At 40.9% G+C, this 23,569-nt stretch overlaps 1 protein-coding gene across 1 annotated transcript in view; it reads right to left on the reverse strand.

The window, feature by feature from the left end:
- The window catches only part of LOC108798590 (catenin delta-2-like), a 177,878-nt gene that overhangs the window by 86,363 nt on the left and 67,946 nt on the right, over positions 1-23,569 (reverse strand). Inside the window, exon 6 of the mRNA XM_018570352.1 lies at positions 8,601-8,685. Within this exon, the coding sequence (XP_018425854.1) occupies positions 8,601-8,685 (85 nt within the window). The remainder of the gene's footprint in view (positions 1-8,600; positions 8,686-23,569) is intronic.

Raw genomic sequence — 23,569 nt, forward strand, 5'->3', positions numbered from 1 at the left:
CCTATTTTCTTTTTTTAACTGCAAAAATGCAAATGACATTCTGCATCACCATTTCAGACTTGGACAGCTGAACATAATTTTTGCACATTTGCTAAATTGCTTACAGAGGAGACTCCTCGGCTGTATTTTCAGTCAGAGAACATTTCTAAGGCTCACACAATACACCGTAACCGATAGGTTTTATTTTAACGTGTGTTCTGTTTCAAAGCACCTGGTTAACCTCTTTCCAACCAATGACGAGATTATCACATCACCATTGTTCAGTTAGTTATAAGAGAACTATGGGGCAAGAGTTTTTCCCCATAGTTCTCTTTAGGGTCACGGGAGGACCCTAGAACTATGGAGACCCCCCTCAGACCTCTTGGGGTTACATGTAACTATTATCCTAGATTTATGTGTGGAGTAAAAATACTGCATGTTTCCCCTGACATTACATTTATGTGACCCTATGTTCATTATAGGCAGCAGGCTGTCTGGAGTGACCATTGTTTAGGATGATCAAGCTCTTATCTAATTAAGGACATTCATTAGATTCAAAGAGTGTCTGTGCTTAAGGAATTCCAATGCCGCACCCGGCTGTCTAGGGGTGGGGACTGTTCAACACACTGAACTCTTATCTGATTCTGTGAGGTATAAACTTTGTGTGCTTTCTTCAATAAAGCAGTTCTTGGTTTCCACTTCAACATTGGTGTTGTCTGATGTTTGAAGAGTTTGGTTTTCTGTCCTAATATATTGGTTCCGTCCAAAAATTAGGCAGGTTTGGGCTGAGGACACTGGAATTCAGGTTCGAGTGGAGAGGAAGCTGATTTCTTACAGAGGTACCCAGTCGGGGTACCAGGCAGTCTGTCACACCAGTGAAGGGACCAGTGCTCATTGAGTTACTGCTTTTGATGGGTCAGACCCTCAACAGCAGATTAGGTGGTCACAGTTCTGTGTTCACAGCAAGAGCTGATTGCTGTGATTGCAGAGCTGTGACAGTCACACAGCTGGCAGCAGTGTTTTGTACACAGCTAGCCGACTGTGTTTACAAACTGATACAAAGTATCTCTGAGCAGAATACTGTATTGAAAAATACTAAGCAACAAAGCCCCTGTAAAAAAATTTTTTTTAAAAATAACCACTTAGTGCCCCCTTGTTTAAAAAAACCCAAAAACAATAAAATAAAGTTGTAAAAAATTTAAGAACATGTTAAAAGAAGGAAAAAAAAGAAAAAAGTTTAAAAAAGTCACAAAAGTTAAAAAAATAAATGTAATAACAAAATTATAAGAAAATATAGTGCCGAGGAGGCTATTAAAGATGTGAGACAAACATTCCACATTCTAAAATTGTTCCACACTAAAATTGTATTTTACTACTTGTATTTTGTGACCTTTAACTCCCAAAGTAAACTGAAACCCCAGACATTTGATATACCCTAAAAATCAGGAACCAATAAGAATTTATTATGAATTACTTCCTCTTAGCTACACTAATTATGTACACATTATTAATGCCAAAACTGTGAAACATGTGTTTTTGTTTAAAAAATGTTTTTGTATATTTTAGAAAAAAAATAAAAAATTCTATATGCATATGTCACATCCGCTTAAACCCCATTTTGTCCTTTAAAAAATGGTATATGTGTAGGTGCAATGAATAAGGAAGATGGAAATTATGGTTAAACAAATACCTAGCAAAAAATTGCAAAATTGCTGGTCCTTTAGAAGCAAAACCATTTTCTGAAGCTGTCACTAAGGGGTTAAATGTGCACAGGACACACCTAGTCAATACGCACAGCAAACATATATTCAACATGCATATATCCCACTGATAGCTCATCTCATAAAATACTAAAACCCTCTAGTAGAATAAGTGAAATATAAATGATATTTAAACATCAATTTTCTTTGCTCCTCTATTTGTACACATTTAGTACAGGCTTTATTAATTAGTGACAGGGCTAGAGGTATGTACCTTCTCTGACTCGTCCGTTATTTTGTATGCTCCCCTGTGTTCACAGATTTTTACTTAAAGTCAGAAAGATTGTCTTTTATATATTTTGTTACTCCAATAAGAAAGGTATCATTGCACACTGCAATACTACGTGTTTTTTTTAATGTCTTATATATATATTAGTTTTTGTTTGGGGGGGTTGGTGTTGTCATATTTTTTTAAGTATTTTTTGGGGGAAAGTGTGACCATCTGTTTGGGGAGCTACCATTTGTTCACAGCACTCCACTGCATCAATTAAAAGAAAAAAAATCTATGTAAAAGTGTTAAATCAGTGCATCCTAAAAAAGTCACACTAACACTCACATTCTTTACACACTCCTATTAAAGAGACAAACCTAAAATGGCAGGCAGGCCCAAAGGCAAATGTGCTGGGATTTAATTAATTAATTTAGTCGAGAGTGATTGGCTCCACAAGCATGTAGGGTATAGTAGGAGAAGGAGAGAGAGGAACAAGGAAGGGAAAGGGCACCTCCCAGTGACCAGTGTTTTTAAGCCAGTTTTCCAATCCCAGAGAACAAACAGCTTTGCTGGGATGGTAACCATAGGATTTTTCATGTCCCACCAGTTCTCACATTAAACTTCTGCTTTAGTCAGGCCCTAGGCTTTTACACTTTTACTCCCAAGGCTTCAGTATCCACATGGTCCAAGGTTCAAGCAGCGAGGGTTACCACCACTCTAAAGGCCCATGCAATATAGGTGCTCTGAGGTACAGGAGATAATTTTCTACCTCCAGCGGGTACAAGGGTCAAGGAGTGTGTTGCATTTGTAGTGATTTTTCATGGCAATTATAGCATATATTTTTTAGCTACTATTTGGAAGTTAAAAAGGCTATTGCATTTTTCAGTGAGCTTTAGCTGGGCTTCCTCTTTTAAAATGCTAATAAACTTGATAGCTAGTCTGACATAGTGATGGCCTCATTGAATCAGACAACAGAAAGGCAAGGACTATGATTTCCAGAAGATGGCTGTGGACCGGCTTACTTAAGGTGGGGGTTCGTAGAGAGGAAATAGATGGAATCCCTATGCCAGAAGAAGCAAATAACATGGAATGGTAAGTTCAGTCAGATGTTTTTGTTGACTGGGATACATAGCTAGAGAGTGCCATGCTATGAAGATTGACCAGCAGCAGACCAGTTTTTCCAGGAATGCACAGGGGGAGATGCAGATTTTCCCCCTGGAAATCTAAACCTTTGTGTAATAACATTGCATGGCCACAGTGGGTAGACTACAATTATTTTGCACCCAGGAATGGTCAGATATAGAGATAGCTGCAAGCAGTGAGCTGTGTGTTTTTTGGTATAGTTGGAAGGAGCAGATCATCTGGTCTTGTTTTTGCTATTTTAAGGTAATAAACATTGAGAGGTGGAGCAGGCAGACCAGATGACAAAGACAGACTGATGAGGCAAATGAGTAGCTGAGTTGAGAGCACAAGGAAGACACAGATGATTTCCTGATGATGGCTTTAGTTAGAGTGGGGTTTTTTTTGGTTTTTTATCTGAGCATTTCCTTATGGCTTGAAGGACAATGGACTTTTATCTGGAATATTAATTTCCATCTATTTTGAACAGGCTGTCAAGGGCACATTGCTAAACCTGCTTAAAGAGAATACTGCAGCTTGCCCGGGGACAAAGTCTGATCACCAGAATATACAGTCAAAAAGGAACTTTATTCCCCTCCCCCTTATATACAATATAGGGGGTTTATTTAGCCCATCTTGATTATTCTGGAAAAACACAAGCAAGTAACCATTAGAACTGAAGTCCCTGATTTAAAGCCAAGTAATAATTAATTGTGTATATGAATTATTACTTTGTTATATGCTTAAACCAAAGTATTTGAATAACATAGGGCTGATTGCTTGTGTATGTGTTAGCTTTACTATTTCACACCATACACCTTATTTTGTGCAGATGCCTATAACTCCTTGAAGATTGCTGTAGAGTCCCTACTACAACTGTTTATCAAAAGCATAAAAATGGTCCACACATATGACAGTGAAGCAAAAGTTGGAACCTAAGAGTTCGCCAACACCTACCCCACTACCTACCCCACTATCTCCAGAAGCAACCTTCATCTGCCAGGCATCTTTTTTCTCTGTAACCAGAGTGGGGGAAAAAAATCTCTCCCCTAAATGTCTTTATGCCCAGCATCTGAACACAAGGAAAGACTGCTTTTGCCAGTTCATGGCCTGGAAGGTCCCACAGTGGCAGATACCCAACCACTATTGTTTTTCTCAGACGGCTGTCCCTGTCCTTCATGATCACATGGAGTGAAACCTGTTTTGGATGCTGTCAGTATACGCATACCAATAAACACCAATACTTGGTCAAAAAAACATAGGCAGTATATATCGTTCACACTACACTGAGTGAACCTTTCAGCAACGGGGAAAAATGCAGCAAAGGAAACACCACTGGAATTTCTGAGGCCATCTCATTTGGTGGGAGGCAGCTCTGTCACTTTTATCACCTCCTTCTAGTTCTTCTCATTCGTCCTTCTCCAGGGACACATGCTCTATGTCATCCTAGGCAAGTACCAAAAATTACAAGACCTGGTATGCCAGGAGGGCTTCTGAATATTTTCACAACTCCTACATGACTACAACTTGTCTGCCAATAATCCAGCAACAAAACCAGCTGCCCAGCAAAATTATTTTGCAACATTTCCACAAATTTGAATTCTCTCTTAAACATGTTGCAAAGGCTGTAAAAGAAACAACAAGCTATAAACAACTACCTGTGTGAATATGAGTTAAGCCTTCTGCAGCTGCTGATTCTTGGTACCCGTTTTGATTCCCTTAGTAGTGCTGGTACATATGCTATGTTGCCTTGTAGACAGGAGACTAGAGGCATAGTAGCACAAGGAACTCCAGGAGAAGGAGGACGTGATGCCAGTTTGCCATGTCCACCAAATACCCACCAATGAACAACACAGGGAAGAGGGGCAGGCAGCAGGAAACAGAAGAGAAGTAATAAGAGAAAGTGCTCTCTCTGCCCATTGATCTCATCCCTGGAATGCAGAGGCAGCAGGAGAGAAAAAAAAGGAGGGTTTGGTGCAGGAGGGGAGCAGGAGGAGAAATACATACAAGCTCTGCAGGAGACGTTTCAGCTATTGCAAAGCCAAGCCATTAAACATAGTTACATAGTATTTGGGGTTGAATAAAGACGTACGTCCATCAAGTCCAACCCATATAGGTCCACGCATCAGCTCTTACTGTAAAGAACCCTCTTCGCCCATTAAGCTGAAATTTTTTCTCCACCAACTTTAGGTGGTGGCCTCTAAGCTTCCCGCTCCTTCCCCATATATGGAGACTTATAGAAAATACCCACAATAAGTTTACGGCTAGGGTCCGCCATTTCGAGCTCTAGCCATAAGGTCTCCACATCTTCTCCACTGTTTGACGTGATATCGTCCCTTATATGCATATTTAGATAGTTTTTAACGTAAATGCAACCCCCCCCTTCTCCCACATCTGTCCCTCCTGAATAGGTTATACCCCTCTATATTAGTAGCCCAATCATGTGTGCCGTCTAGCCAGGTCTCCGATATACCCACTAATAGGTGGGTAACATAGGTGGGGAAAAGCAGTCAGAGGATCGCATTGTGCTGTGTGACACAGAGGACTCTGGATCCGCAGCCACAGGACATTTGTGGTGTGTGGGGTCCTTCATACTGCAGTGCCCACGAAAGGGGCCTTGCATACATGTCACCAATGAGAGCCCTCATTATTGGTTGCCATTTGCTTCAAAAACCCCTTGGTTTTGGCATTTTCTATGGTGGAGATATCTCTCTGTTAACCATTGCACCTCTACTAGCGACATCCTGTTAAGCATTGTCAGCAGCACCAGCAGGGACTTCCACACAAAGACCTTTCACAAAGACCTTTTTAGTCTGCAGTAGCCATGCCTGACTCAGGCAGCTCCTGATCCATCAGCTGACACCCTGAGATGAGTGCACCCTATGAAAAACTGGGTATCTAGGATGGACCATTGGCCAGAGCTGGCACAATATGCATTTGAGGTGCTGGTCTGCTGCCAGTGTCTTGTTAGAGAGGGCCCTCAGTGCAGCATGAGGAGTTGTGACTGACAGTGTGGAACAACTCACCTTTATTGAAATTATTCAGGCTTGGATCATAGAGGACTTTCACACACCCACTGTAGATGGCACTGATTAGTTGGCATACACTCTCTACACTCATAGGAGCAAATGTTTTCATTTGCTTAACCTCTGCTTAATTTTTAAAAGAAAAGACAAAACACCTTTTCTTCTTGTTGGTCCCTGCTGGTGCTTATGCATGTGTTGCCAAGCCACACAATTACTGCCTCTTGGTACCTTCTTTCCTCCTCCCCTTGAAAAAGAAACAAAGCACCCATACAAATTACAGACTGAAATTCAAATTTTTTGGAAAACACCTCTTGGTGCTTTTTGTCTCAACATTTAGACCCGCTGTCGCTGTGGCCAATTCGTGTTGCCACTGATCAATTTTAACCATCCATATTTGATGACTTTAGCTCTAATGTTTTTTTGCATTGTTTAAAGACCACCATTGTCTTGTGTTTCCATATTTAGAGTATGCTTTTTGGTGCTGCTGTCAAACTGTGCTGCCACGGGCCACTTTTTACCCACCCATATCTGTGGACCAGAACTTTTTTTTTTTCTAGGAAAACAGCTGCCTGTACCTTCTGTCTCTCCATTTAGGTCTATTGGAACTGCTTTCAAACTATGGTTCTGCTGGTGAACATCTACCTAACCATACATACAACTTTCTTCCTGTCAAGGCAAGCCTAGTACTGGTTGATGAAAACTTTTTTAAACTAAAATTTGTCAAATAATAGTACATTGGTATCTGGGAGCAAAGCTAATTGTGAAAAAAAGCTCCAAACAACTAAAAGGCATTCCCCCAAAACTCTAATGTTTTATTATGTTATAATTGAAACATAATTTGAAAATATATGTAATTTCTATGATGCTCTCAAGGCCACATAAAAAGACCCTTCCCTCACCTGTCAGTTTTTTTTTTGTATTGGCAAATATTCCCCAAAGTTGTGCCCAGCTTCACATACCATTTTGGTGACAATAGCTTGCCTAGCAGTCCTTCAAAGGGCCACAAATGATCATCAAAATTGTAATTGCTGTAATGAGTTATGGTAGTGGGGTCAACTTGATTTTGAATATAATTATTTTGTGTGTATGATGTAGATTACATAGGTGAATTATTTTTTTGCAATTTGTTAGGGACCTTACTCCATATAAACCAATCTGTTCTGCCATTTTTGGGATCCACAAAACTTTCACTTAGGATTCACACATTTTTCTCTTTGGATTTTATTGGAAAAATGTGTGAATCCTGGGTAAAGAGTATGTAAATCTTGTGTTGAAAACGGAAAACCTTTATAAATAAACTCCCATATAGATCTACAAAATGTTGATTGATACAATATATGAATATGACTCCAATAAAGGGCTCTAAGTCTTCCATTCTGGATCCAACTAGATTATGTCAGTCAATTTAAGAAAGTGTGTAAAAACAGATAGAAGGTAGCAAAACATTGTATACACATTAAAGCTACTAAAGCAAATGTTAAAATGGAGAGAATTGATAAAGCCATTAGGAAAGGGGACAACCCTTTTTTTATGTATAATAGTGATGGGAGGGGAAAAAAAGCAGCACCAGACAAATAAAAAAAAGGGAACAGTACTTATGTATTGGGAGACCTGGCTAAAAAAATAATTTAAACATTTACTTCTGTTTAGTCTTCTTCAGATATATATATGTCACTAAAGAAACAGGTTTGGAAATCATATTAGTTTTAGCAATGTAGGTTCTTTTCCATGGTTTTTAGAGGTAGAGGTGGCAAATGACCTAGCTTGGTTAAAGCTTGAAGATACTCTGTCACCTTGCCCATGCAGGGCAAGGTGGCAGTGTCTCTGGAAAGGGCATCCTCAAAACCATTATACTTACCTTACCTGCACTCCCTCAAACTTCTCCTTACTTTACTATACACATCTTTAATTAGACCCTATTTAGAATACTGTGTTTTGTTCTGGAGACCTCACCGCTAACTTATTTAATTAATGATAACTTGAACAGATGGAGGCAGTCATTGAACCAGCACTGTTGGATGATGGTGTGGTAGGCCTTGGCTCCTTTAGAATGTGAAAATAAAGGAGTGCTTGGCCTTTGCCAGGAGCAACCATGCACATGTGGGCCGATGCTTTCTTTTGATCATCACGAGAGAAGAGGATCAGTGGCAATTTGTGGTAAACAGCAGCTGACAATTTCTTAGAACCATGCTTTAATATTAGTGTTTTACAGCACTGATTCTCCTGTCTTGATATAGTCAAGATTTTCTGAAAAATAATATACCTCAGGAACAAATCTATATTTTTTGTTCCTGATTAAGATATAACCCCAGCTGGCAACAATTTAATATTTTCAGAAAACAACACATTTTCATATATTGTACATGTGTTGACAGCGAAAAAGTGCCATCTTCTCATACAAAGTACTTTCCATTATTGTAAAACATGTATACACAGTAAGTATGTTAGTGTGTCCATGTGCTGATGTGTTGAAAATATTTACATTAATATACGTTTATAACATACCTTTTTGTAAAGATTTCTGAGGTCTCTGTACTGCCACATGCTGTTAAGAACCTGAGATGCTGCCTTCACAACTTTCGGTGAATGCCTATTTTTTGGAAAGAAAGCGATAAGTTTTAATGTTGTCATATTGGCATAGTACAAAACATATTTGTTTAAACAAAAAGATTTTGTATAATTTAATAAAATAATCTGCAATAATTATTTATCTTGATCTGTTCTAATCTAACCTGACACCTGTTCTTTTCTGCAAAGAGTTTCTATATCTCTGTATACAGTATTGTGTTCAATGAGAGACATCTGCGGGAGAAAAATGTCAAAATGGGATCTGTGATTCAAAATAGCTTCAAGCTGCAACGGGCGCATGCACGGAGCTCGAGGAAGGATGTCTGAGTCCTGAGCTCGGCGCCTAGACGGGTCAGACTTACCCCTCCAGCAGCACGAAGCATTGGGGCATCTCCCGTCCACGGGTAGCGGTCTCGGACGAGGAAGGAAGCCGGATGGCGGGGGGACATCCGCCTGCCTTTAAAATTGCGTGCACGCGCGAAACCTCAAAAAACGATACTACCCAAAATTGGCCATAGGCGACGCTTTAAAAGCTGTTACCGCTCATCAGTTTAGTGTTATCAGTGATTATCCGGGGATTCAAGGTGAGGGGTCAGAGGGGGGGAAAAAAACGGCGGCCGCACGCGGGGGGGCAGGTTGGTGCGGGCGGACGAGCCAAAAGCAGTTTAGGTCAAACTGCTTTTGACCTAAAACAGCGATGAATCTGCGAGCTCAGTGATGTGCAAACTTGGTACTCTATTGACTGTGGTACGGATCAGGCTGCGCCCCCAGAATTCCCATTTACATTACCTACAATATACAGATTTACCTACAATATAAAACAACAAATTTCCATGAAAAACAATGTACCGCTTTTGGATGCTAAAATCCTGAATAATCATACCGCTAGGGAGGTTAAAATGAATAGCAATGACAGTTTATGGCGAGCTATGAGCTAGGAGAGAAATGTGTCATATGGAACAGAGTAAGAATGCCTAGATCACATCGGGAACACTGAAAAACTGGTGCCAGGTAAGCCCATTGTTTTGCTTACAAGCCCATTGTTTTGCTTACAAAGGCATATGCTTAGGCATGACTGAGCCAAAGTGACAGCCGAAGCAAAGAGAACGGCCAGCCGAAGGTCGGCTGTTCTCCCCGCAAATGACAGCTGGGCGGAGCCAGCTGAGATCTCCTGACTGTCTCCGCCCTGTGGTAATGACAGATCAGCATCCCCAAGTCATTTAACAATAACAGTTGTTATTCATTGGCCGGGACCTGCTAGAAGACTCTAGCAAGTTCCGGCCAATAGTAAACAGTTGGGCGGAGCTAGCTGTCACTGCTAGCTCCGCCCAATTGTTTTCTTTTTTAAGATATCTTTATTTTTTAACATTTTACTATTTATTTAGATGTTTAAAATATTTTTTCAACTTTTGTTTTTACTATTTTCACTGATTTTTCTATTTTGCTCGGTACCTCAATGGTACTGAGCAGAATAGCAGAGCCAGAATAGCCAAGCTAAATGCCAGAGCTCCCTATGTGAATAGGGGTGAATGGCAGGCAGCGAGTAAGCTGCTGGAGCTTTGGCTCAACTGATCCAGATGGCTGAAATCAGCTCTACTGTGCCAGAGTGCCAAACGTCGTTTTGCTCTGTTCACTGTGACTCGGTTTGCCTTCGGCACCTAAGTGAATAACCTTGAAAGAAATAAAACAATGTATGTTTGGAATTAGCAGCAGATATATGTTTTTTTTTATCTACAGCTGTTTCCTCGATTAAAACAAAGTATTGTTTTTATAAGAGCCAGTAATTAAAGGAGAAAATTAATAATTATAAATGGTAGTATGAATAAAAACACTTTAGTAGAATTTTTTGAAGAATATGCTAAAATAGTAAAGAAATTATTAGAAGGTGTAAAGTTCTAATTCAGAGAATGTGAGTCAACAAGTTAGTGATACTGGACCAGTATCTACATATCCAATAAGAACCCAACATGCATATAATACAGATGATTCAGCTATAACTGGACAAGTAAGAGGACATGCCCCCATTACCCTATCTGTCAGGCTCGTCCTCGGCACCCCCGGCCGCTCCGGCGCCGCGTCGCTCCGGTCGTGACGTCACGCGGCGCTCCGGCCGTTACGTCACGCGGGGATCCGCCCCCTGGGCTCGGCGTGGGTCTTATAAAACCCAGTGAAGGCAATCACTCGGCGTTCAGTCAATGTGGAACGTTGAGCGATTGCCTCCACTGTCTCCACTGAACCAGTCCGGCTCCCACACGCTGCTCAGCCTGCAGTGCACTCGGACACAGCTCCTCACTACAGTGCCTCTCAGCCTTTGCAAGGAAAGACAGCTTCACGGGGTTGACACCTTAAACCGCAAGTATCAGGGCCCAGGCTCTACATGGGACTACATGTTCAGTTGCCTGAACCCATACTGTTGCAGTATTACCTATTCTAAGCTAAATTCTGCATCAATTCCTACTACTGGAGGATTGCCTGCCTAAACTAAATACCTGCATCAATTCATATTGTCTAACTAGATACTTGCATCAATCCATGTTGTCTATACTAGATACCTGCATCAATCCATGTTGTCTAAACTAGATACCTGCATCAATCCATGTTGTCTAAAACTAGATACCTGCATCAATTCATATTGCTGAAACATTTCATGACTATAATATATAATTGCGTTAATCCATACTGCTGATTTATTTCCTGGAATTGCTGTTAGCTATAGTGAGCCCAACAGCTGTGGTAGTGTCTTCAGTTAAACAACCCTGTAGAATCCCGAGCTGTTTTATGCTACAGTCCCATCAGACCCCGTTCACACTAAAATTAACTTCCCTCAAGACTAGGCTGGGATACATGATGTGGAACGGCTTCCTAGCGCACTGAGTGTGTAGGGAGTCGCCTGACTGACCCAATCCCATACAGCCTACTCCACAGTTCTGCAGCTGCCGTCCATTTCCCATCAACCCGCTTGATTGTGATACTATCAGACATTTGAAATATCCTTGCAGGCACACCTAACCCTAGAAAGAAAATGGAACATTTAAATGCAGACCATGAATGTTCTTGGAATGATTTGGATAGAATCCTGGAACTGGGCTGTGCCTGGCCCTCAATAAGCAGAAATTATTAAAATGGACTGTGGGAAAAGGGGTTCTGATAAAAAAGATATTATGCAAAATATTATGCAAAATAATTGAGTAGAAGATCCTAATTTAGTGCCAGGGGAGCAACTGATTAATTTATGTAAGCCTAATAAGGGTATTAGGAAATATGGGGTAAATTCTTGGATGCAGTTACAGCACAGCATTCAGGGTCAGAAGGAAGACGCAACCATTTATTTGAAATTTTTTAAGAAGAACAGCTTGATTCAGTTAACAATGAAGCCATAAATACATAGTTAGAGCTCAGTTTATGAAGGGGTTAAGAGCACCTCTGAGGAAAGTAGCGGAAATTGTGGGACCTGAATATACAGTGTGACGTCAGAGAAACTGTTAATGTAACTGTTCCCTTTTTTTTTCTCCTCAGGTTGCAGTGCTCTTGAAAAATTCCAGCACAAGGGGCGAAGGGGGTTCTTCACAGTAAGATCAGTTAGGGTCTGGAACTCACTGCCACAGACAGTGATTTCAGCAAAGAATGTGGAATTGTTCAAGAAACTTTTGGACGATTTCTTAAGGGACCGTAATATACAGGGGTACAGGTACTCCTAGAATGAGATCCTAATAGGTTGGACTTGATGGACTAATGTCTTTATTCAACCTCAAATACTATGTAACTATGTAAGTGGTAGAAGGCAAGAGTGAGTGTAAGTGAGGGAGGAACAGAGGGTAAATGTATGTAGACAAGCCCAAGGGGAGACTAGAAAGGAAAAAGTAAGTGATCAATAAGAAAGAAATAAGCAAGGTAATAATATTAATAACAATAATAATTTGACTTGTTATAATTATAGAACGGTAGGACACTTTGCACTCACGAAAGCAAGGTACACAAACAAGTAGCAGCATCACACGATTCCTCAGACAGTGAATACCAAGCAGATCAACCAGTGTCTACCTATTTAGTACAAGTAAATCAGACAAGGGCTGAAGCCCAAATTTAATTACAATTATTACAATTATTTATTACAATTATTTATATAGCACCAACATATTCCGCAGCGCTGTACAATCGTTTAGACAAGACAAACACTGACAAGCATCATTGACATATGGAAACAGTAGGTCAGGAGAACCCTGCCCAAACGAGCTTACAGTCTAAGAGGAAGGGGACCAAAGACATAGAGTTGGGGAAGGGGAGACTATAGATGTATACCAAATAAAATGGGAGAGCATATGGGAGTACTGTGAAACTGGAGCAGAATGGAAGGTTCTAATACGCTTCTCTAAAGTGTGTTTTGCGGGATTTTTTAAGCCCTGTAGGGATGGTGAGAGCCTGATGTGGCGTGGGAGAGAATTCCATAAGGTGAGGGCAGCCCTGGGGAGGTCCTGTAAATGAGAGTTTGGTGTGCGGGAGATTGACCAGGATAGTCTCAGGTCATTAGTGGAGCGTAGGGGCCCATTTGGAGTATATCTTCTAATTAGTGATGAAATGTAAGCTAGTGCGGGGTTGTGCAGAGCTTTGTAGGTAAGGGTGAGAAGTTTGAAGTGTATCCTATAAAAAACAGGAAGCCAGTGCAGAGATTAACAAATGGGTGAAGTGTGAGAGTAGTGGGAGGTAAGGTGGATTAGTCTGGCTGAAGCGTTGTGAGTGGATTGAACAAGGGGCAATTTGGGCACGTTTTAGGCTGACAAGAAGAAGGTTGCAGTAGTCAAGTTTGTAAATGATTAGCGCATGGACAAGCAGTTTGGTGATTACCTCACTGAAAAAAGGTGGCAAAAACAGACGGTGTGTGTGTGTTAAGAGCGCTGCTACTGTTTGAATACAATTTAAAAAATCATAAAATATAACAATAATATCTCACACTTAGGATAACCTGAATGCAAAAATGACTCACATTTAAGGTGTCCTGGGGAGCCCTGGAGGTGGTCAGGTGGAACCTTTGACAGATACAGCCAGGTGAAGCCCAGTGGTGTGGACGGCTGAGGGCATATATGCAGAAAGTGATAGAGGAACAGCTGTCTGTCGCAAGGGAACTCAGCTGGCCGGGCTGAGCCGTTGCGGCCGAAGACACTGTATAACTGGATGCTGTGTGACGGTAACTGTCAGTGGCCGTCTCTATGTCAGATGTCTCAGGGGATAGAGCGGCAAAATCGTGGGGAACGAACTTCGGCTGGAACAGTAGAAGGGGTATTGCACAGCAGTTGAAGGTGTTTGTATTTGAGGAAGAATAGCGCAATGCCTCTTTGTCAAGCTCGGGTGAAAGTGGAAGGAACGAATTTGCGGGAAACCTGCGATTTTAAAAAACTGACAGCTGGGCGCGGAAAGCACTCACAACCCTGTCCTGATAGGTGTATGAGAATAGGGGGGCGGATCGGGCATGGCCGACCACCCATAAGAGTCTCGGCAGCATTTGGCTAAGCGCCTGCAGATCGTATCTCACTAGCAATCCACTCTCAGAAAAATAAAGGGCAAAGGAATTTAAAAATAAACACAATATACAAATTTTATTAAAAAGGTTTGTTAAAAACGAGTGGGACCCATATTATTAGTATCAATTTATTCATAAAAGCTGTGTGAGAGGTAAACGGAAGCTGATATTGGTGTCACTTTCAATATCAGGTGCAACTAAAAACTTTTAATTTGGACTTAATTTGGACTTTCAATTTATAGTGACCATTTTTTACAACCCATTGTACACATCCTTAGAAAGTGATAGAGGAACAGCTGTCTGTCGCAAGGGAACTCAGCTGGCCGGGCTGAGCCGTTGCGGCCGAAGACACTGTATAACTGGATGCTGTGTGACGGTAACTGTCAGTGGCCGTCTCTATGTCAGATGTCTCAGGGGATAGAGCGGCAAAATCGTGGGGAACGAACTTCGGCTGGAACAGTAGAAGGGGTATTGCACAGCAGTTGAAGGTGTTTGTATTTGAGGAAGAATAGCGCAATGCCTCTTTGTCAAGCTCGGGTGAAAGTGGAAGGAACGAATTTGCGGGAAACCTGCGATTTTAAAAAACTGACAGCTGGGCGCGGAAAGCACTCACAACCCTGTCCTGATAGGTGTATGAGAATAGGGGGGCGGATCGGGCATGGCCGACCACCCATAAGAGTCTCGGCAGCATTTGGCTAAGCGCCTGCAGATCGTATCTCACTAGCAATCCACTCTCAGAAAAATAAAGGGCAAAGGAATTTAAAAATAAACACAATATACAAATTTTATTAAAAAGGTTTGTTAAAAACGAGTGGGACCCATATTATTAGTATCAATTTATTCATAAAAGCTGTGTGAGAGGTAAACGGAAGCTGATATTGGTGTCACTTTCAATATCAGGTGCAACTAAAAACTTTTAATTTGGACTTAATTTGGACTTTCAATTTATAGTGACCATTTTTTACAACCCATTGTACACATCCTTCCATCCTACATTAAAGACTCTGGTCATCTGATTGAAACCCTGTCATCCTACAAATGGGACAAGACCTACAGTTGGCTCTCATTAGATGTCACGTCATTGTACACTTCCATCCCTCACTCTGTTGGTCTCAATGCCTTACAATACTTCCTTTCAAAATCATCCATTAACTTCAGTCAAGCGCAGTTTATCATCAATTGCACAGAATTTGCCTTAACCCACAACTATTTCTCCTTTTTGGGGAAATTTTACCTGCAAACCCAAGGGACAGCTATGGGTGCAAATTTTGCCTCAAACTATGCCAATCTGACGATGGGTCATTGGGAATACCTCCATATTTGGAACAACAACCCATTTGCTAATAGGCTAGTATTCTACGGAAGGTACATTGATGATATCTTGATCATCTGGGATGGCCCCACTGACAGTATACCTAAATTTTTCGAACACTGTAACAACAATCAGTTCGGCTTGTCTTTTACCCACGTAGTCAACAACATCAAATTAGTGTTCTTAGATTTAGAATTATCCTTTGCCAACTCGGATATCATCACCAACAACCATGTAAAACCCACAGCTGGAAATTCCTACCTCCATTATAAAAGCTGCCACCACCCCAGGTGGAAAAAGAACATTCCCAAGAGCCAATTCTGTAGGCTAAGGAGAAACTGCACCCAAAATAAGGACTATACTACATCAAGTCAACTCCTGCTTGACAAATTCAGGGAAAAGGAATACCCGGAAGATCTTATTACTGAGGCCTGTTCTAACTACTCCAAACCCAACTGTCACTTAAACGCAAAACCTAATTCGGAGACCGAGGGCGCTGACAAAATTAGATTTATTACCACCTTCAATAACAACTTCACAGCCATTCAGAAAGTTTTCCGGAAACACTGGCATATCCTAAAAAAGGACCCGAAATTAGGACCGAATTCACCACCTAACCCATCCATCAATTTCAGAAGATCAAAAAGTATAAAAAATATAGTAGGCTCCAGCCGCTCATTTCAAAGCCCAGAGGGGTGTCCCAAGCATTTCCTTTTTGATAGGAGGACAGGGACTTTTCGGTGTAAAAAACCCAGATGCCTGACCTGCCAGTTCATCAAACATGGACAAACAACTTTTTATGATCACATCCAGAACCCTTATACCTTATACAGTTTATAACCTGTTCACATGATCATGTGGTCTATGGCCTCATATGCCCCTGTGGCCTCACCTATGTCGGTCGCACCATAAGACCATTACGTGCCAGGATCGGTGACCACAGACGCCTTATAGAAAAAAGAGATTTGGACCATAGCGTACCCCGCCATTTTACGCTCAAACATCAGAAAAGAATACTGGACTTACATGTGTTCGCAATCGAACACATCCCCACTCACCTATCATCCTCTGAACGTTTCCACCTTCTCTGCCAACGAGAAACGTACTGGATTTTCAAATTAAATACCCTTGTCCCTATGGGACTAAATGAGGAATTGGAGATCCACACCATCCTTTGATCCAAAACGCACTCTGTCTCCCTTGCAGTACCCATCAGTTTCCACGCATGCACAATAATTTTTATTTGTGATTTGTATTCGAGTCTTAACCTTTTAAAACCTATTATTCCATTTAATAATTTTATATTTGTTTCTTCTAATAAAGATAACCTTTAATTTTAATTTGACACCGCAGCTTATGATTCGGACGGTTTTAAACACACACGATCTTACAGTCCCATATTATTAACCTCTAAGCCGGGCCAACAGAAGTTCACTTATACAGTAAATGCACCCTACCCCACGTCCCCGTTAGATATTGACTTGTGAGAGACATGAGAGCTTTATGCTGGCTCTACTCTCAGACATGATCTATGTACAGCCACTTCGTTTGACTCCAGCCCGCTGCCAAATAACATTCATTCAACACGATTACGATACAGAGCAACGATGAACAAGTCAGCCCCACACCCTACACGATTCGACCAATCAGAACAGGGTGACATCACCCGACCCCTCCCAGCTGTCAAATTCAAAAGAACGGGACCTTTCCCGCTTTCTCTCCTTCACCTCGTATCTCAGCTTGAAAAAGAGGCAAGTACCTCGAAACGTGTAGCGCTATCTGAACCCACTGGGCACCTTCTTTGACGCTCAGCAGGTTCAGCAGACTCCAACTCATTGCGGCCCCCTCTGTCTTCATGTGCAGTCTGTCGTACAGCTTGACCTACTGACACCTATCTAGCGGTCACCACGCACTGCCGTTGCGGCCAGGTCGGGCCATCCCAGTCCGCACAGCTCGAATAAATGATCGTTCCTGCCAGCCCTATACCATCTAGGCACGCATTCATCCATCCCATCGTTACCCCACTTGTACCCTGGCCAAGTCAAGCTCCACACGGGGATCACAGACTATTTTCTTCCGAGACACAGGGACACCTTAAACGTAAGTCTCTCCATACAGTAGTAGCGCTCTAAATATATCAGTGTATGTAGAAGTTTTGAAGATGGTCATGGAACTTGGTTTGACCATGCTGGATGAACTGGCATGTCAAAAATCTGTTTTTTTTGCACTGGAATACTCCGGTTCTATTGTCAAATAGAAAATGTTTGGGACGGGCTTCTGGGCCTACGAAAGCTCGGCTCGGGCCTACCATATTTTTGATACTCCTGGACTTTCTAAAATTGATGGACGGATTGGTTGGTAGATGGGGACCCAATCTGGGGTCTTTTTGTAGAATGTGCCAGTGTTTACTTATGACTTTCTGTATAGCTGTGAACCCATTGTTAAAAGTGGTGATGAAACGTATATTCTTGTCATCCCTGGCAATATGATGCTTTGTGGATCCCACAGGTTGGTCCGTTTCGGAGTAGCCAGAAAAGGCCTCCATGATGATTTCCTCTGGATATTCCTTTTCTCTAGATTTGCTGAGAAGGAGTTGGCTAGATGTAGTATAATCAGTGCTCTGGGTGCAATTTCTCCTGAGTCTACAGAATTGGCTTTTAGGTATATTTTTCTTCCAGGGCTGCCCTCAGAGAAAAGGTCGAATTCGAGAGATGTTTTTCAGATGAAAACAGCACAACTTAGTGATAGAGTGAATGTGAGGGGAAAAGGAGAGGTCAGAGTCAAAAAGCACACCAAGGCAGCGTGCCTACGGAGTAGAGAAAATGGTAGCTCCATCAACCTGAAGGGATATGGCCATGGGGGTAACCTTAGAGGGAGGAAACATGAGTAGTCATCCATTTTGAAACAGCGGATAGGCAATCGGTTACACGAGCCAACAGGTTGGGGGAAACATCAGGGGAGGAGAGGTAGATCTGAGAAATTGATGTTCAAAGAACTTCTTTTTGGTTCTAGAATTGTAGACACTAGGGGGGCCAGGACAGTTTTTCTTCAAGGAAAATGTGGTTCAAAAACATAAGTAAAAAAAAAATCAGTTGATGTGTGGGTTTGGGAGGAACCCCTTGCTCACTTCAAGAGACTGTGCCATTATAAACAGGAAAATATAATATAGCTGTGGTTCAATGATTAGTTTCAGATTCAATGCCAGTTAATATTTTTATAGCATATCTGATGACTCGCCCCAGACTTGGTATATATGTCACAATGAACAAAATATATATATATATTAATGAGATTGATTTTAACATGAATACATTATTAAAAATGACGTGTATATTTATAATTAGATTCTTGGTATAAAACTCCCTGAAGAAGCATACGTGCGAAACGCATTGGAGGCCAACGGTTATTGCATCCAATTTATGGAAAGAAAATATATGAATTTAATCTGGATGATATGTATGAACTAAATGTGTAATTGCACATTATGATTATCTAATTTTGCAAGAATCAGGGAATCAATTGTTTTGATGTTTTTTATGTATTTATGTATTTTTAATCTTTAAAATTAAAAAAAATTTGAACATTTAAAATGCAAGTCTGACACTTCTTAAAGCTCCATTACTACTACATGTAGTTGTTTGGAAATCACCCTACACCGATGCAGGAAGCAATGCTCACTGATGGATAGGTTAACTCTAAACTAGCTGGTGTATAAGGTTCAGTAGAGCACAAATAAACTACTAATCCCATCATACATATTATAATCTCCATACCAACAATACCAAATAAAGTCAGATGTTTTAACTCAATCTCACCAAACTGCAATCTCCCTGTCAACTGTGCAGGGTGTGAAACAGTGCACAAAAGAGAAATATATAAAATAAAATGTAAAACTCTCTTGAGAATACATACAAATGTACAAGTGTATAAACAAATAAATACATACATAATTAATAGACATGTGCACCAGCAAACAATTTGTTTAGTTTCGTTTTGAAACAAAAAAAATTTGTTTAGTTTCTTTTTGAAACCAAAAAAAATTTGTTTCGTTTTTCCGAAATTCGTTTATGAAAAAAAAAACGTTAAATATTACTTGACTTATTGTCTGGTATGAATTGGGGGGAAACCTCACGCTTTTTTTTTTCCATCTTCTGCAGACTGTAAAAAAAAACAACAATTTGCTGCAACAGAATTCGTCCAATAACGCATTTCGTTGCGTCAAAATGACATTAGGGGGAACAAAAATTACTTACTAGGGGGAAAAAAAAAAAAACTTTTAACATTACTTGACCTGCCCTGGAATTGAACCTGGGACCTTAGCAATGGCAAGCCTGCCACTACTCTATAGCCTCTGTACTTTAAGCATAGATGTGTTGTAGAGGTAAAACGTTGTGATTTTTTTCCCCTAATGTCATTTTGCTGCAACGAAATTCGTCCAATAACGAATTTCAGGAAATCGGGAATTTCGGAATCGTTCGTTTCGTCTTAGCTGTAATTCGGAATTCGGATGCATCCGAATCTCCGAATTTCCGAAAATTCGTCCGAAACGAATTTTGGAACGAACCGAATCGCACATGTCTAATAATTAAGTGACTATAACAGATGAGTTTCTCCTCTCACCCAAATAGACCAAAATATCAGAGACTAACCTCTTAATGATAATGTATTACCCATATATGAAATATCTAATGTAAAGAACATTCTCAACCTACAATGTCATATAAAAGACGATAAATATCCTACATTGAATATTCTAAATAAAGTACTGAGACATCTCATTAATGGAAATACATTCATCATTAGCATAGTCTCCTAGAAATATTATCCATCCATTAAGTAACCGATGATTACTAAAAATCTTTCTTATCATAAATGTTTTATAATAAAACGTAAATAATATCATATAATAGATGCTCAAGAACATCAAATATGATAGTTATTATCTGGAAACCACACTACTAAGGCTAGTATTTGTTACCTCTATGAATAAGCCTACGGGTGAAACATGTGAGAGGTTGTAGCTGGTTGGGAGTGTGCAGTGCTGGTATTTGTTGCTTCATACACTTTTATTCACTGTTATACTGGATTTGCGGTGAATGTAAATAAAGTCTGAAGTATTGGAATTCTCTGGATAGTGCGGTCTGTTCGCATACTACTACATCCTTTTTGTTGTTGTCATAGTTTCAAGGAAGCAACAATTGCATTTTGTGGCATTAGTAAAAAGGACATAGATGACTATAGATCAAATCAGGAGAGTAGTTGTGTAGACATTTTACAGCATACTGTATTTCAGTTTATTTTATTTGACACACATTTCAATAAATATATCAATATTTAAATGAAAGTGGAGTTTTTTTTAAAGGCTTCTTAAGTTCCCAAATTCAGTAATATCAGTTGTTTCAGTTGTTGAAACTGCACTTTCAAGTGAAATCAAACAGTGGTGTTGCTAGACACAATGCCCTAGGTCTCAGGCCTAGGAGTGAAACATTTTTTTGTGCCTTTATTATTTACCTAAGATTGATTTTTTTTTTTTTTAGTTTTGCATTTATTGAAACAAGAAAACAATACCACTTGAATAAAGGAAAAGGCATTACATAGCTCAGTGAAACAAAAGGGATATAACCATCGCTGACATGGCAACAAATCAACCGTTGTAAAGAACATATAAATGAGAACAAATGATGTACATAATAAAAGCTATACTTATAAAGTCATAGCGAACACAAAATCACACCCATTATGCAAAACACACCAACAGGTCCATATAAAAAAAAGGGCACAGCAACTTTCCTTGTCACTGAAAATGCTCCCATCTCCGGAAACCTTATATATTGAAAAAATAAAGGTACACTAATACTATCCCATAACTGATTCTTATATGTAACAAATGTGCAGTTGGGGAGCTCACAGAGCACTTGCACCAAGGATTTTGCAGATAACAAAACGTAAAGATGTCTCACCGACTTGTTGTATAAAAGTCCCAAACCTGGGGAAATCCCTTCTCAGGAATATTAACCAGAAACCACCTGGTCACTCTGGCATTAGTGTGCCTGTTCTGTCTCATCCAGGTCAACGCGGCATGGTCTGACACCAAATGGAACTTCCTGCCTAACAGAAAGTACCTGAGAGAATCAAAGGCCCATGTTATGGCTAAACACTCTTGCTCTACCAACTGCCGTCAGTTTCCTACTGAGAAGAACCATAGGGTGTTTCTCCCCATTGACCTCTTGAGACAACACGGCCCCTAAACCCTCACTCAAGGCATCCGTCTGCACAATGAACTCTTTTGAAATCTGGCGCTTCAAGCACCGGATGCTGACACAATGCCGTTTTAAGCTTGACAAAGGCTTCTTCAGCACTGGCACTCCATGGAACCATCACTGACTTCTTGCCTCTCGTCAGGTCAGTCAGTGGTGCGGCAATATAGTCAAAATGAGGGACCAACCGCCGATAATATCCAACTATTCCCAGATAAGCACAAAGCTGGGAAGTCCACAGCTCCTCCATTGCTGTGGACTTTTATGCAGCTTTAACCCAGGACATGCAAATGGTACACTGTCCCTTTTTAAATGTCATTTTTTTTCCTCACAGAAAAGTCCACTTGCGAGAGATAGCGTCTTGCCCGCATTTTCCACCACTTGTGAAGTTGGGGAGCTCACAGAGCACTCGCACTGAAGGTTTTGCATAAAACAAAAGCTTTTATTTTCCTTTTGCAGGGCAGCCAAAAACGGTATACACAAAATACACGCTTATCTTCAGCGAACTCAAAGTAACAATCCAAATCTTTGGCACAGATAACAAAACATAAAAATGTCTCACCGACTTGTTGTATAAAAGTCCCAAACCTGGGGAAATCCCTTCCCAGGAATATTAGTCCTGCAACTCTGCAGCACAGCAATCCAGCAACACAGCAATCCAGCCTTGCCGTCCTCTACACAAAATAGAATACCCTTATAAAAAGTAAAAATTTATGGGAAATGCCCACTCTTCTCAAACTGAAGGCATAACAAACATTTGACCTTGACATTTGACATAACAAAGAGATGAGAATGAAACCCCACAACTTTGTGGTATCTCCTGGACTACGGCAGAACAAAAGACACAAAACAAAGGACAAAAGAGAGAGAAAATAGAAAAGGAACGTGAGGATGCAATCTCTGAGAGCTCTGCCCCCCCATTCATCAAGACAGCAGGCAGCCCATTCAACTATTTACCATGGTAGCAGAGGAAGGGGACTCCACAGCCTGTGTGTAATCAGGGGTTATTTTAAAATGAAACCACGGCATCCAGTTTGGGCGGATCCGCTCCTCGGTATTATGCCAGGAGGTGGTCAAGTGTTCCATACGGTAAATCATGTCCAGTACAGAGAACCACATTCCCACTGTAGGGGGTCTAGACTGTCTCCACAACAACAGAATGCAGGATCTCACCGCATTCAGCATGTGAATGGTCAGTGAAATTTTGTACCATTTAATTGGGGAGGAGGTCATATGCAAAAGGAAAACCGCAGGGTCATCAGGTAAAGCCGTGATCACCAATTGGTTGATCACCGCCCTCACAGAATCCCAGAAAGGATGGATAATGGAACAATGCCAAAAAATTTGGAACATGGTGCCAGGGGCCTGGTTAAATCCCCAACAGGTAGGAGGGATCAATCTGTCAATTTTATGTAAAACAGGAGGGACTCTGTACCAGTGGGTCAATATCTTATATCCCTGCTCTTGGTACTTACTCGCCATGGGTGATCTATGGGCAAGGGACAAGATTGTGCTGCTTTGTTGATCCATAAAGGATCTACTCAACTCAGACTCCCACTTCTTGATAAACGGCAAAAGCTCGAAGGTGGCGAGCAAACAAGCTTGTAAATCATAGAAAGAGAATGGCAAATCGGTACTCCCGGGTGGCAAACAGATTCAAACGTTGTGAGCCAGATTCAAACGTTGTGAGCTCTTGCACCCTGGTCACAGAGAAAAGAAAATGCCGGAGCTGGAACACACTCCACCTATCCAGCTGTTGAGAGAGAAAATTCCGAATAGAGTCCTGAGACATCCACAAATGGTTCGAAATAAAGTCTAGCAA

The sequence above is a fragment of the Nanorana parkeri genome, unplaced genomic scaffold (assembly GCF_000935625.1).
Source record: "Nanorana parkeri isolate BGI_ZX_2015 unplaced genomic scaffold, ASM93562v1 scaffold1512, whole genome shotgun sequence".
Lineage (NCBI taxonomy): Eukaryota > Metazoa > Chordata > Amphibia > Anura > Dicroglossidae > Nanorana > Nanorana parkeri.